Here is a 14,791-nt window from a genome sequence, read left to right as displayed (position 1 = left end):
CTCTGAATCTGTTAACTCTCTCTCTCCCAGTCTTTCTTCTCCTAGCTGTTCCCCATCCAGTATTTCCCAGCTTCTGCCTTCTGAACTATGCCCCTCTGCAAACCACTGTTCCAAATCTATACTGTCCTCCTGCTCCTGGGAAGATTCAGGATCAGGGGAGGGGGAGGCTCCCACCATTCTTCCTCAGTGCAGCCCTCCTCAACATGGTCCCTGACAGTTCTGGAACATTCCAGAATGTCCAATTTACATAATTTAAAGTGGGTGAAAAGGCACCCTTCTCCCTAGTACAACAAACCCACTATGAAAAAACACACAAACTGAGACTTGTGGCTTGGAAAGTGACTGGGATGAACGAATGATGGGATGGGAAGAGTCATAAAAGCAAATCGGGTTGAATGCAAGATGGATGCTCGTCACCGTATAACTGCCCTGTAAACAAACCGAAACAAATTTCTCAATAAAGGCAGAATGTAATCTAACCTCCAAGTAAGCTGTTTGTCAGCAAATCAGGATGTTCAATGAAATGGTCTCTCATTCGAAGGCATCTTCCTGTGTTCAGTGGGTGGGAGTACATTGGAAAAAGAGTTTATGTTGCTGCTTTTTGATATGCTCTCTCTTTCCTATCCACCCCCCATGGAAATGTAGGACTACAACAACTTTGACCGCGTGAAGGTGGATGGAAAAGCCACGCTGTTTCTCAGGACAAACTCCTCCACCATCAACATGAAAAACGACACTGTGTGGGTGAGTGAAACTGGATTTGTTGGCTGAGGAAACGTCAGAAAGTCCTGAGGTCCAACTACCAATCCCAATGGAAGGCCTCCCAGTCACCATTCCTTTTTCTCTCCCAGTTAAACTCCCATAATTAGCGAACTCCGTTAGTTCTTGAGCAGCAGCTTTGTTAATTCAAATGAAATTGATTCATTTTCAAAGCAAAGCTGCCCTCACATCCGCATCTGTAAACTCAGGCCTAGGCATGGGATGTTTTTCCCAATGTTGATGAATTAATTTACCCAGATGAGAATACGAGGCCTGAGCTGGGAGCATTTGAACCCCACTTTCTACCTCAGGTGTGGCCATGTTGATCTCCACACACCAGGTCGATGAGGTTTTAGGGGGTGAAACTTAATTTTTGCACATTTCTTCAGTGGGGATGGGAACCTTAAAATATATTTTTGGGCGTGAGGAATTCAAATCTGCCATTGTTTTTATGACTGGGCAACAATCAGCTTGGTAAATCAGCATTTGATGAAGGAGCACGTGAACTGCTCTCGGGAAAACTAATGAATTTCCCCTTCTGACAATTCAGGTGATGCTAAATAATAACAGTACAGTGGTACCTCAGGTTACATACGTTTCAGGTTACATATGCTTCAGGCTACAGACTCCGCTAACCCAGAAATAGTACCTCGAGTTAAGAACTTTGCTTCAGGATAAGAACAGAAATCGCGTGGCAGCAGCAACAGGAGGCCCCATTAGCTAAAGTGGTGCTTCAGGTTAAGAACAGTTTCAGGTTAAGAACGGACATTCAGAATGAATTAAGTACTTAACTGGAGATACCACTGTACAGTAATAAATAATAATATCAGTACATCATATAACTGCAAGTACAATGGTACCTCAGGTTACAGATGCTTCAGGTACAGATGCTTCAGGTTACAGACTCCGCTAACCCAGAAATAGTACCTCGGGTTAAGAACTTTGCTTCAGGATAAGAACAGAAATCATGCAGCAGCAGCAGCAGGAGGCCCCATTAGCTAAAGTGGTACCTCAGGTTAAGAACAGTTTCAGGTTAAGAACGGACCTTCAGAACGAATTAAGTTCTTATCCCGAGGTACCACTGTACTTGGCAATCATTTTTAATGATTTCTGTGCAGCTTGACACACATTTTATTTACCAAGCAAAAGTAAATTATACTCATTTAAACCAAAATACCTTTCGAATTCCCAAGTCATGTTACACCCCTCATTTGGGGAAGTTGAAAGTTGAAAAATTCAGCGCTGAGTCAGTGTCCCTTCCATTCTGCCCTTCCTCCCTTGAGGCAAACCCATCTCTCCCCTTTTCCCCCCTTCCTTCAGTTCTCGGTGACCATCGACTCTGAGCTGATCGAGGAGCAACCAACCGAGATTGAGCTCTGGCTGGTTCTGGTTGCCGTAGCAGCCGGACTTCTGCTTTTGGGCGTCATCGTCTTACTGCTGTGGAAGGTGAGAAGAGGAGGGTTTCTTTGAAATTGGGGAGCAAGGGGTGACAGGCTAGAAACAGCAGCTCCTTCCTTTCCTCTTGGCCCCCACATTTGTAGAGAGACACTCTCAAAACTGCTTCTGCAAAGCCAACCCGGGCCGCACAAAAGAGAAGAAAACACGCAGCAACCCACACAATTTTCTGTGGCAAGCTCAAATGCCTTAGCAGTATTTTCAGGGCTGATATAAATATGCTATAAGCGGGCTGGCCTCGCTGGAGAACAAAATGTTCAGGCATTCAGCCGTCACAAAAAAACAAACAAACTAGCCAAGCCAGTTTGAAATGGACCAGGCAGGAAGTTAACTGCTTCCTGCCCCAGCTTTATCCAGAAGTGATGTAATCTGCTCTGACTTGGGTGTTTGCATTTAGCTTGTGCAGTTAATATTGGAGAACAGCCAAGCAGCTCCGTGTATCTGTGGGATTCTTGCTATAGCCGTTTTTGTCACCATAGAGAAACCGGTTGGACTGGGAGGAAACTATATTTAGAACCTGATTAACCAAGGCATCAGCTGAGTATTTGGGGTCCTTTGGTGCATACCTCAGGATAAGATGATAACAATAGTCATCTGTATTATGGTCGGTCCTTCACCAACTCATTGAGCGATAGATAGATATAGATAGATAGATAGATAACAGATAGATGATAGATAGATAGATAGATAGATAGATAGATAGATAGATACAGTGGTACCTCAGGTTACATACGCTTCAGGTTACATACGCTTCAGGTTACAGACTCCACTAACCCAGAAATAGGGCTTCAGGTTAAGAACTTTGCTTCAGGATGAGAACAGAAATCGGGCTCCAGCGGCGCGGCGGCAGCAGGAGGCCCCATTAGCTAAAGTGGTGCTTCAGGTTAAGAACAGTTTCAGGTTAAGTACGGACCTCCGGAAAGAATTAAGTACTTAACCTGAGGTACCACTGGAGATAGACAGATGATAGATATGATTTTTAAAAATATAAACATACAACAACAAAAAATTCATGATCCGAATACCAAGATTGCTCTGAATATCTTGACTTCCCCCATCCCTTCCATGGGTACTAGTGGTAAAATTTACAACTGCATATCAATAGTATCCAAGTTTTATCCTTCCAAATTATCCATACTTTCGTTAGTTTGCAAGTGTGGTTAAAATCCTGCTAATGTTTTAACCTGCTTACAATGGTCTTGTAAATAGATTGTAAACTTTTCCCATTTTTTTAAAAGTTCTTGTCCTCTTCTTCTCTGGTCGGGGTTGTTTCTTCCTTCCATCTCTGGGCTAATAGCATCCGTGCGGCTGTTGTTGCGTACATAAACAGTCTTTTTTGGTCCTTTGGTATCTCGGTACCTGTAATTCCTAATAAGAAGGCTTCTGGTTTTTTAACAAAAGTTATTTTAAATATTTTTTTTCATTTCATTATATATCATCTCCCAGAATTTTTTAATTATTTTACACTCCCACCACATATGATAATAGGTACCATCTTTTTCTTTACATGTCCAGCGGGTATCTGAACTTGTTCTTAAGCAGTTTACTTTGTTGTTGCTTGGAGCATGCTGCGTACTGCCTGTGTGCCTGACCCTTTTCAGAAATCCCTTAGTTGTTGGCATCTGTCTGTCTCAAGAGACAATGGAGTGCACCTCCAGGGGTGAAGTCAAACTGCTGCGTTAGCAGTACCAAAGTGACCTTCCCGGGGCGCAAGCCTAAATTGGCCCGTTTTTCCAGAGCAACTCCAACCATTACCTTGTCATTGAGGGAATGTGTGTTTTCAAGCCTCCCTCTGCTTGTATTGGTTCCCAGAAAGGGGGGGGGGGAAGGATTCATACCTCCTGTTCCTAGAGTACCAAATGCAGATTAAAAATGTGGAGGCAGTCATGGCTTGCAGAGCACTTCCAAAGCTAAGTCTCCACTAGTTCTGTGTTGCATTCCAACTCCCAGAAATAACTGGCCATATTCAAGTGGGGAGTTTCACCAGCCCAGCTGAAGTGGCAAAAAACATCTCATTTACTCTAGTGACAACTGAACACAGGAAAACAACCACCGCCCGAGAGGATGTTTTCCTGCTCCTCCCTGTGGCTTAATATCTTTGTGTGCTGCAAATTCAGCAGCCAAGATGCTCAGAATATAGAAAGTGAATCCTGTAAGTGCTCTCCAACTGTGGTTGCCTGTATTGGCTGCTGTGGAAAGCTCTCCTCCGGAAGATCACTACAGGCAAGATGGGTCATGAATATACCTGCACCTTTCTTAAGAGGGTAGTATGGAAGTTGACCTTTGGTTCTGTGCAGGTGAATGCAAGGGCACGCTTGAAGTTTTGACCACTGCATGTGGCATCCTTGCGGCACCAGATTCGCCATTTTCTCAGTGGTGTCGGCTCACTTCTTATCAATTCTGCTTGGTATTTTTTGCCTTGGAATTGTAGCCTTGCGGAGGAGCCCACAGCAGCCCCAGATTGTGTGCATTTGGCAACCCCCAAAACTATCACTCCTGGCGCCTGGCAATAAAAGGAGACCAATCCCATCTGCATGTTGAAAGTTATATCCTTTGCAACAAAGGGGCTGGAGCGCATGAGCTGGTTGTCTCCCCAACCCATTGCGCATTGTTTCCTTGTTGTGCTTGACCTCTGACCCCCTGCTTCCTCATAGTGCGGCTTCTTCCGGCGGGCAAGCACACGAGCCATGTACGAAGCCAAGGGCCAGAAAGCCATGATGAAGATCCAGCCATCTGAAACTAAGCGGCTGACCGACAGCTACTAGCTCCTGTCTCAGGGGGAGGGGAAACTGCCCACCCCTTTGCCCTGTCTCTTGGTAAATCAAGCTCTTGCAGCAGGTCTACTCCTCCTGTTCACTGTCTCTGTCAACCTCTCCACTTCTTAATCCTTCCCATAAGACCCTGGCGTTGAGAGCTCTGCCCCAGTGCTGGTTCAGGGAAAGTGGACTTTATACTGTTTGAGTTACAGTGGTACCTCAGGTTTCATACGCTTCAGGTTACATACGCTTCAGGTTACAGACTCCGCTAACCCAGAAAAAGTACCTCGGGTTAAGAACTTTGCTTCAGGATGAGAACAGAAATCGTGTTCTGGTGGCGTGGTGGCAGCAGGAGGCCCCATTAGCTAAAGTGGTGCTTCAGGTTAAGAACAGTTTCAGGTTAAGAACGGACCTCTGGAATGAATTAAGTACTTAACCCGAGGTACCTCTGTACAGTCAAACCTCGGTTCGCGAACGGCACCGTTTTCGAACGTTTTGGCTCCTGAACGGCGAAAACCCGGAAGTAAATGCTCCGGTTTTCAAACGTTTTTCGGAACCTGAACATTGGCATGGCTTCTGCTTGAGTGCAGGAAGCTCTTGCGACCAATCCGAAGCCGCGCCTCGGTTGTTGAACGTTTCGGAAGTCGAACGGGCTTCCTGAATGGATTACGTTTGACAACCGAAGTTTGACTGTATATGGGTCTAAGCGCTGGCCCATTTAAACGAACGGACAGGACCAACTTACGTCCGCTCCACTCACAGAGCACAACTAATAACCACAATAATCGGTATTCTTAGCCACTCCCCACCTGGGGGCAAGCGGGGCTGCACAGGGGGGAGCCCAGTTGGCCAAAGTGGCCTTTGCCAGGTGAATCCCTTGCCCATCTCTCTCCATCCACTCTCGCTCACAGTCTGGGGAGTGCACCTAGCAGCCAGGCCAAGCTGGGGCCCAGAGACCCCCGGCGGTTGGCAGGGAAGAATGGGGAACTGAGAACAGCAACCCCTCCGATGTGTCTGGGCAGGATGGGTGTAGGGGTGCCTGGTTCGCGCCCCTTCAAAATTGTGTACCTGGGGCTACAGCCCTCTTGGCCACCCACTACACTATGCCCCTGTATGGGGAGGAATGGTTAAGCAACCCCCACACACCTCTGCTGCTCTGATCAAATTCAGAGGTGCCCCTGCCTCTTTTAAAACCTTTTTAAAAAAAAAAGAAAAAAAGAAAATCTGATTATGACTCTCCTGTGTGACTGGGCCCTACGCCTTGGCTCTACTCTAATGAGCTACTATGGGTGCTCCTGCTTCAGAGCCCTCTTTCGGCGCAGGAGGAAATGCAGGTGTGCAACACGGAGCCTTGCGATTGGGAGGTAGTACAAAGCCCCTGGATTGGCTGTGCCCAGTAGGAAAACCAAGAGCCTACCCTTGTTGTCTATGGGGCAGAGAATTCTGCCTGTTCCTTTCCCACCTCCCAACTCTGACTATCGAAGCCAAGGACCCTGAGATAAGAGCCTGGATTTGCAGGTGGCAGAGAAGCACATCTGGCCTCAGCCCTTGTCTGGACATTTCTCTCAGCATCCAACATCTGAGGCGTCCAGATTTCCAAAACCAGCCCTCTCAACACCAGTTAGCACCAGGCATTGCAGGCCCTCCCTCTCTTAGTTGTCTTCAAGGCATGTTCTTCACACATTGCGCTTAATGCTCTCCCCCAGGTGTCTCCAGGTGTCATGTCTGTTGGCCTCTTTGTTTTACCTGTCCGTCTCACTAACCCAAATGTGTTTCTTTTCCTAGGCTTTAAGAACCACCTATGTTTCAGGTGGCTTCTGAGGTGGCACCTCCTCACTCTGACAAGGGACTTTCCTCTTTCTCTCTCTTTACTCTCAATCTTCTTTCTGTTCACTGGGCCATTCATTCCAAGTGACCGTTCTGAGGTGGTGCTGAGTTGGCAACACTGGCGGGGGTTGACTTTGATACAGGAGTCAGTCTAGCGAACGCTCTAATACAGGGTTTCCCCAAGCTTCGGTCTCTAGCTGTTTTTGGACTACAACTCCCATCATCCCTAGCTAGCAGGACCAGTGGTCATGGATGATGGGAATTGTAGTCCAGAAAAAGCTGGAGACCCAAGTTTGGGAAACCGTGCTCTAATATATACCCAGATTGGCAGCTCACCCTTACATATTTTGAGTTGCTACATGCACACACAGTTTTTCTACAGAATCCTGGTAGGTGTCAAAGATCAGTGGCCAATCCCAGTGCTAAACCATTTAATTCATTGTGCCTTCGCCACACCACCACTGAAGGACAACATAAAAAAGAATTAGCAAAACTTTGAACCAAGTTTCGAGCCGACCAAGTTCCAAACCAATTTTGAACCAACCTCTTGGTTGCCAAGTTGCCATTTTGTTGGCTCTCACTCAGAAAACAACATGGCGGGCCACGTCACTGCTGCCTTTTCCTCCCCAAGCTGCAAAAATAGTCTTACCTTAGGGCCGTCTATGGCAGACAACTACTCCCAACACATGAGAGAGGATAATGAGGTCATTCTTTTTCTCAATTTTGATTGAAGCTGGTTTAGAGGTAAAAAAGGGTAAACGACGCCTGGACAGTTAAGTCCAGTCAAAGGCGACTATGGGGTTGTGGTGCTCATCTCACTTTCAGCCAGAGGGAGCCAGCGTTTGTCTGCAGACAGCTTTCCGGGTCATGACAGCATGACTAAACCGCTTCTGGCGCAACAGGACACTGTGACAGAAACCAGAGTGCACGGAAACGCCATTTACCTTCCCACCACAGCGGTACCTATCTATCTACTTGCACTGACGTGCTTTTGAACTGCTAGGTTGGCAGGAGCTAGGACAGAGCAACGGGAGCTCACCCCGTTGCGGGGATTCAAACCGCCGACCTTCTGATCGGCAAGCCCAAGAGGCTCAGCGGTTTAGACCACAGCACCACCCATGTTTGGGGCATAGCTGTCAACTTTTCCCTTTTCTTGCAAGGAATCCTATTCGGAATAAGGGAATTTCCCTTTAAAAAAGGGGAAAGTTGACAGCTATGGTTTGGGGCAGAGGTTTGGTTTGGGGGCAGAGGGACACATCAAAATGCAACCTTTTATAAGAACCGACAAAATAGAAACAGGTTGTGGTGAATACTGTGTGCACACGACTTCCCAAACCACTGGAGGCAGAGTAGAGTGTGTACACAACCCTAGTTTCTCCGTTTTGGAACCAATTTTGTGCCTTTTCAGCCTTTCAGCCACCACAGGAAACTGGTCCAATGAACCGGCCTTCTCCGCTACCTCCCCTCTTCCTCTCTCGCCCTCTCTTTCGCCTTGCCTCTACTCTCCATAGCGTCCCTTTGCTCAAATTCCCAACTTCGGTCAACGTGTTCCGCCACTAATGCGTCTCTTTTCCCCTCCTCTCCCTGCGCAGTGCAACTTTTTCAAGCGGACCCGCTACTACCGAATCATGCCCAAATACCACGCCATCCGGATCCGGCAGGAGGAGCGCTACCAGCCGGCCGGCGGCTTCCTGGCTCCGAGGCACAAGAAGCAGTGGGTCACAAGCTGGCAGGAGACGGGGAGTTACTACTGACGCTTGCCTTCCTCTCCCCCACCCCCTCCACCCTTGCCAGCTGCTTCACTCCCTTCTGGACTTGGCGTTGAACCAACGACAAAATGGCTATTGAAACCCTAAGTTATGTGACTCAGGTCGGTGACCACGACCCAAGAGCTTTCTCTGGACGCAGCAATCTTAGGAAGGGGATGTTCCCTGCTGGGATGAGGGGGGGAGAAGCTTTTTCAGTCTTTGTGGGGCAGCCTGGTGGGGCCCGAGGCAAAAATTGGACAGAGCAACAGGTGTGATTCTCACCTTTGTGCAACAGGCTGCGTTCCAGCCACGCAAAAGCTGGAGGCCTCCTAACTCTCCATTCCGGTTCAAGGACATCTGCCAGCTAGGAAGGGGACTGAGGAGATGTGGAAGGCTGTGTCCTGGTAAAAGTCTGGAGGGGTCTGCATTTGGCACCTGGGCTTGAGTCCCTTTACCCTCACCCCCCAAAATACAAAGCTCAAAGGGGCAGCTTTTTCACTTACACCAGTTATTTATTTCCCCACCCACAACCCACCACCACCAGGGTCCTGAGGACTGCATTTCTGTGAGGTATGACCATCAGCTTAGCTTCATTCTGGACAGATCGACCCAAGTCAGCTGTGTTGAAGTTGTCTTGGTGACCGAAACACAAAGACATCTCTCTCTCTTTCTCTCTCTCTCAGCTGTGGCTTCTCAGATGCCATTGTTGTTTCACACGGCCACTGCTTCTTGCATTTACACTCCGCTTTCCCTCCGGAAAGACTGTGGGTGGCACTGTGGGTTAAACCACAGAGCCTAGGACTTGCCGATCAGAAGGTCGGTGGTTTGAATCCCCGCGATGGGGTGAGCTCCTGTTGCTCGGTCCCTGCTCCTGCCCACCTAGCAGTTCGAAAGCACGTCAAAGTGCAAGTAGATAAATAGGTACCGCTCCGGCGGGAAGGTAAATGGCGTTTCTGTGCGCTGCTCTGGTTCACCAGAAGCGGCTTAGTCATGCTGGCCACATGACCTGGAAGCTGTACGCCGGCTCCCTCGGCCAATAAAGCGAGATGAGCGCCGCAACCCCAGAGTCGGTCACGACTGGACCTAATGGCCAGGGATCCCTTTACCTTCCCTCCAGAAGGCACGGAGCAATTTCCGAACGGCTCTTAGGCCGTCTCCCATCAGAGGTGTACCTAGGGGTTGGTGAAAGCAGCCCCGCCAGGAATGCAGTCCCAGGGTCCCCCCACAAAAACCACCTCTGAGACTAGACTGTGTGATGTATATGTGACACACTGCCACTGTTGCGGTGAGATCAAATGCAGGAGAAGATCCCCATGCTTCATGTAGAACAAAGGCTTACAATTATTATTATTTTTGCCCTTCCTCCTCGCTTTGCCCTCACTCCAGACGCTTTTGAGTACTTGGGTGGCTAAAATGTAGCAATTTCTAATGTGGCAATTGCTTTAAAGTGATTTCCTTTTTTCTCACGGGGGGAGCGGATACGCTGACACAGCTTCTTGTCGAGGGTGCAAGGGGTCCCAGGTACGCTTCTGCCTCCCATCCCGGCAGCTTGCAGAGTCATGCCAGCTTAGTGGTGAGACTGTATCGTAGAATTGGAAGGGACTCCAGGGGTCATCTAGTCCAACCCCCTCCAGTGCAGGAATCTTTTGCCCAATGTGGGGCCCTGAGATTGAGCGTCTCATGCTCTACCAACTGTTCTCTGGGCAGCCAGATGGTTCCTCTTATGCAAACTTTTATGCAAACTTTGGGAACATCGGAAGCTGCCTTGTATTGAGTCAGATCCTCGGTCTATCTAGGTTTGTATTGTCTACACTGACTGGCAGCAGCTGCCCAGAGCTTCAGAGAAGCGTCTTTCTCAGCTGCACCTGGAGGTGAGGGCTGAACCAGGCACCTTCTGCAGACACTTGTGCAAAACCTCTTGTGCATGGACAGCCGCGTGTGCCATGGTGTGAGTTAGCTTGGCTAATGCAGATGCGTACAAGTAAGCTTTCATGTACTTTCCCCTGATAGCATTATCTTTGATGTTTACACTTTCTCTCCCCCCCCCCTTTGGTTCATTTTTTTTTTTATTGCTGAGAAACCAGGGATTCCAACATCCTTCCTTTGGGGCCTTGCTATAGATGACACCCGTCTATCTTAATTCTCTTCCCTCCGACACATATGCACCCAGGGCCTTGTTATAGACATTACACTGAACGCAAGCCATTTTGGCACATGTACAAGTGTTTGTGTGAAAGACTGGACACAACTTGTTGATTTGTACAGCTCAGCTGTTGCACGCATAGACCGCAGGGAGGTGCCAAGTTGAATACAATAAGGTAAGCCCCACCCTGCATAATCGATCATATGATGCAGTGCACACACCTCATTTGAATGGGAATGCCAATCAACTTTGCAGGGGCCCGGCCCCCCATATATTTTATTGTGGGGACCGAAGCCCCCACAGCCCCTAGGAATTGGCTCCAGTGATAGACTTACAGTACACTTACTGAATGTGAGTAACTATGAATGTACAAATCAGCTACGTATGTACACAGATTGTACACTTGTTGGATGTAATGTGGGAACGACCCTAGACTAAGCATAATTTGGAGAGAAGGTTGAACGGACTTCAGTCCCTGTGCTATGGCTTCAGCTGCCTCCTTCCCCAACCCCATATTGCTATACCGCAAAAACACTGGATGTATTGCCACTGGAGCTCTGACTATGCCAAAAACTACTGATCCTTTTTTAATCACTGTGCCGTTTCTTGTATCCCCTCCACAATTCTTTGGAGGGAGAGAAAGTGGTTTTTACTACTTACTGCGGTCCAGCTTCTTAAGGAGCGCAAAGGAGACTTCTGAGCTTGAAATGCGGGGAGTGGGCAGAAATATTATAATGATTCCTTTTGAAACCCCTTTCTGCTCATTCTGTTGGAAAAGATGTGAAGCCACTTTCTGCACTTTGGGGAATGCCAGGGAAGAGGGCTCTACGCAGGGCAGGCTTTGTGTCTGAGGAGGCCCTGGGCAATGTACTCTTTGGCGGGTTCTCTCCTCGATCTGCGAGCCCCGGTTGGCTTACCTCTGGGGCAGGAATTGTTCTCAAGCCAGTGGGCCAGATCCTGGGTTCCCCCACTCCTGCCAACCCACTCAGACAGGTGGGTGAGGCTGCTGACCTGTCAGTCACCAGATATCACCATGGCATCAGGTGACCCGTTTTTCCTTTGTAGCGTGGCTTGTGTTCGAGTCACACTGCCAAGGAAAACCCAAGCCGGGCTTGACGTCACAGCCGATCAGCTGGTTTCAAGTCATGCTTCCTGCAGGGTTCTGCTGTGCTGTGGAGTTCAGGCTTGGTCAGTAGCACCTAGCAAGCCCCGCAGCAAAGCTCATCCCAGTGCGCTTGAAGTCAGCACCTGCCAGCTGATTGGCGCTGGCAGCAAACACCCCTTGCCAAGGTGCTACTTCAAAGCACACTTCAAAGCCCCTGTATTATGTCCTCCGGGGTGCGGCTGGTGGGCATAGTTTGGGGGGCCAAATTGGGATCCATGCTGGACCTAGTTAGGTCCAGGAAGTTGCCCACCCCTAGTTTACTTCTGGGTGACCGTGCTACAAGTACCGTATTTTTCACTCTATAGGACGCACTTTTTCCCCTCCAAAAATTAAGGGGAAATGTGTGTGCATCCTATGGAGCGAATGCAGGCTCCTTGGCTTCAGCGATAGCAACGCGAAGCCTCCGAAGCACAGAGGGAGCACACCCTCCACACTCCGGAGGCTTTGCGTTGCTTTTGCTGAAGCCTGGAGAGCGAGAGGGGTCGGTGCGCACCGACCCCTCTCGCTCTCCAGGCTTCAGGGATAGCCGCCTGAAGCCTTTAGAGCACAGCGGGAACTTGCGCTGCGTTCCAAAGGCTTCGGGTTCCTTTTGCTGAAGCCGGGAGAGCAAGACTCTCCTGGCTTCAACAGAGAGGGAGAGCTGCGCAGCGCCCCTTCAGCGAAGCGGGAGGAGAAATGGAAGGGGCTCCATTTCTCCTGCCGCTTCGCTGAAGGGGCGCTAAGCAGAGAAGGGGAGAATTTTTTTTTCTTGTTCTCCCCCTCTAAAACAAGGTGCGTCCTATGGTCGAGTGCGTCCTATAGAGCGAAAAATACGATGATATGGGGAACTAGGTCTAGCCACCAACTTAATTCCTCACAGTGCCTCACAGGAACACAATGCCATGAATATTATGTGAAGTGTAACTGGTAAGTAGAGCTGCTTCGAGCGCCTGGGCAGCTTTTTGTTTAATGAAGAGTTCCAGAGGAAGTGTCATTCATGGGCCCTACTGAGGCGCTAGCTGCCGCAGGATGCTGGTCGTCTTGGCCAAAACAGTTGGCCCTGGAAGGTGTGTTAGTAATAAGGGTTTCTCTCTCTCTCAAAACTGACCAGCTGCAGCCAGTTCATGGGGATGGGGCGTTTGTGAATGCCAAGAATGGGCAGGCTTAAAGCTCCCGTTTCAGACATTGCTCAGCGCTTGTGGAGAAAGGATGGGATGGTAGGGACAGCCTGCATTTCAGTGGAATACAGCAAGGCAGAACGAGACTTGCTCCCCGCTTCTCCCCCACTGCCCAGCCGCCATTTTGAATCCTGAGGAAAAGTTGGCCCCGTGTGCTCCACGTTCCGCATCAGAAAGGGGCGGGGTTTGAGGGCAACTGCTTCTGCGATTGGGCAGCACAGCCGCCCGTCTTGCCAAGAAGTAGGTGCCCATGACAGTTCAGTCCGCGATGCTTTCATTTCAAAACATCCCTTGCCCGTGTCTGACTCGGAGAACTTACTGAAGCTGGATTTGGGGTTCTTTATAAAAGCATGTTTCCATTTTCAGGTTTCGTATCTAAATATCCAAAGTGTTGACCTGTTCGTAAGACACAGTTCCTCACTGTTTTACAAGTGTGGTTGGCACCAATGGAAACTACTGATCTGGGCTGCAAAAAAAAAGGGGGGAGAAAATCTGAAATATCCCCTTCCACACATCACAGTTAAGGAAACTACGGTTGTGTTGAATATCAGAGAATGAGCACACACCCTCTGCCCTCTCTCCTCATTTCCCAGCTGTATATTAAATTATTAAGAATGTACTTAACTATAGCTATGTGTATATAAATATATATATATATTTGTTGCTCACTGGAATTTACCACTGTTTATGGTACTGGAGGTCTGGAATCATTGTGCCTTGGTTGTAAATAAGCTTGAGTGGCTATTTTATTTTATGAATAAAAAAATGACTCTGATTTGTAACTTGCGGCTTCAGGTTTTTGTTTTAATTTAATGAATGAGAATCCCCAAGCTCACTTCAGCAGCCTCTGATTTATGTTTGCGCATTCAAAGGAGGGCAGGGTCTGCTGAAAAACTGTGGCTTTGCTGGCGATGGCTCGAGGTACACAGAAGTATTCCATGAACGCAGGATAACACCCCTGACTTGAGTTGATCGTCTCTAAACTGGGGCTTCCAGTGAGAAGACAATTTGGACAAAGGGCTTAGCCAATCCGTATAGCCCAGCCAACACACCCAGATCAAATAGAACCAGGGTAAACAATCCCAGCTCTCCCTGTACGTCTGGGAAATGGTAACGGTCTTTAGCACTTAGGTAAAAAAAGGTAAAGGACCCCTGAACGGTTAAGTCCACTCAAAGGCGACTATGGGGTTGTGACGCTCATCTTGCTTCCAGGCCGAGGCAGCCAGCATTTGTCCACAGACAGCTTTTCTCAATTTTGATTGAAGCTGGTTTAGAAAAGGGCAAAAGACCCACGGGCGGTTAAGTCCAATCAAAGGGGACTATGGGGTTGCGGTGCTCACCTCGCTTTCAGGCCGAGGGAGCTGGCATTTGTCCACAGACAGCTTTCCGCGTCATGCGGCGAGCATGACTAAACCGCTTCTGGTGCAACGGGACACTGTGACAGAAACCAGAGCACATGGAAATGCTGTTTACCTTCCCGCTGCAGCAGTACCTATTTATCTACTTGCACTGGTGTGCTTTTGAACTGCTAGGTTGGCAGGAGCTGGGAAAGAGCAACGGGAGCTCACCCCGTCATGGGGATTCAAACCGCCGACCTTCCGATCGGCAAGCCCAAGAAGCTCAGCATTTTAGACCACAGCACCACCAACGTCCCTTTAGCACTTAAGCCTGCGTGTCTCTCATTTTAGATATCGGTGCGTAGTATCTAAAAAGCCTGGGGTCAAGAGTTCCATTCCTAAGAAGAGGATTATTCCACATTATACAAAAGAGAGAAGTCCCAT

The 14,791-nt window shown here is 48.6% G+C and overlaps 1 protein-coding gene across 3 annotated transcripts in view; it reads left to right on the top strand.

The window, feature by feature from the left end:
• ITGA3 (integrin subunit alpha 3) overlaps positions 1 to 13,792 on the top strand; it is a 91,700-nt gene extending 77,908 nt beyond the window's left edge. For 2 of the 3 annotated variants that reach the window (XM_080979275.1, XM_080979276.1), the window contains 3 exons: positions 646 to 744; positions 2,080 to 2,205; positions 8,390 to 13,792. In XM_080979275.1, coding sequence (XP_080835401.1) covers positions 646 to 744; positions 2,080 to 2,205; positions 8,390 to 8,551 — 387 coding nt within the window. In that variant the 3' untranslated portion in view covers positions 8,552 to 13,792. Of the gene's footprint in view, positions 1 to 645; positions 745 to 2,079; positions 2,206 to 4,868; positions 5,031 to 8,389 lie in introns of all 3 variants that reach the window. The other variant, XR_013978981.1, reaches the window with a different exon arrangement.
• Positions 13,793 to 14,791: the final 999 nt, after the last annotated feature.

The sequence above is a fragment of the Podarcis pityusensis genome (assembly GCF_964106645.2).
Source record: "Podarcis pityusensis genome assembly, chromosome: 13".
Taxonomy (NCBI): Eukaryota; Metazoa; Chordata; class Lepidosauria; order Squamata; family Lacertidae; genus Podarcis; species Podarcis pityusensis.
This window is presented reverse-complemented; position numbering and strand designations above follow the sequence as displayed.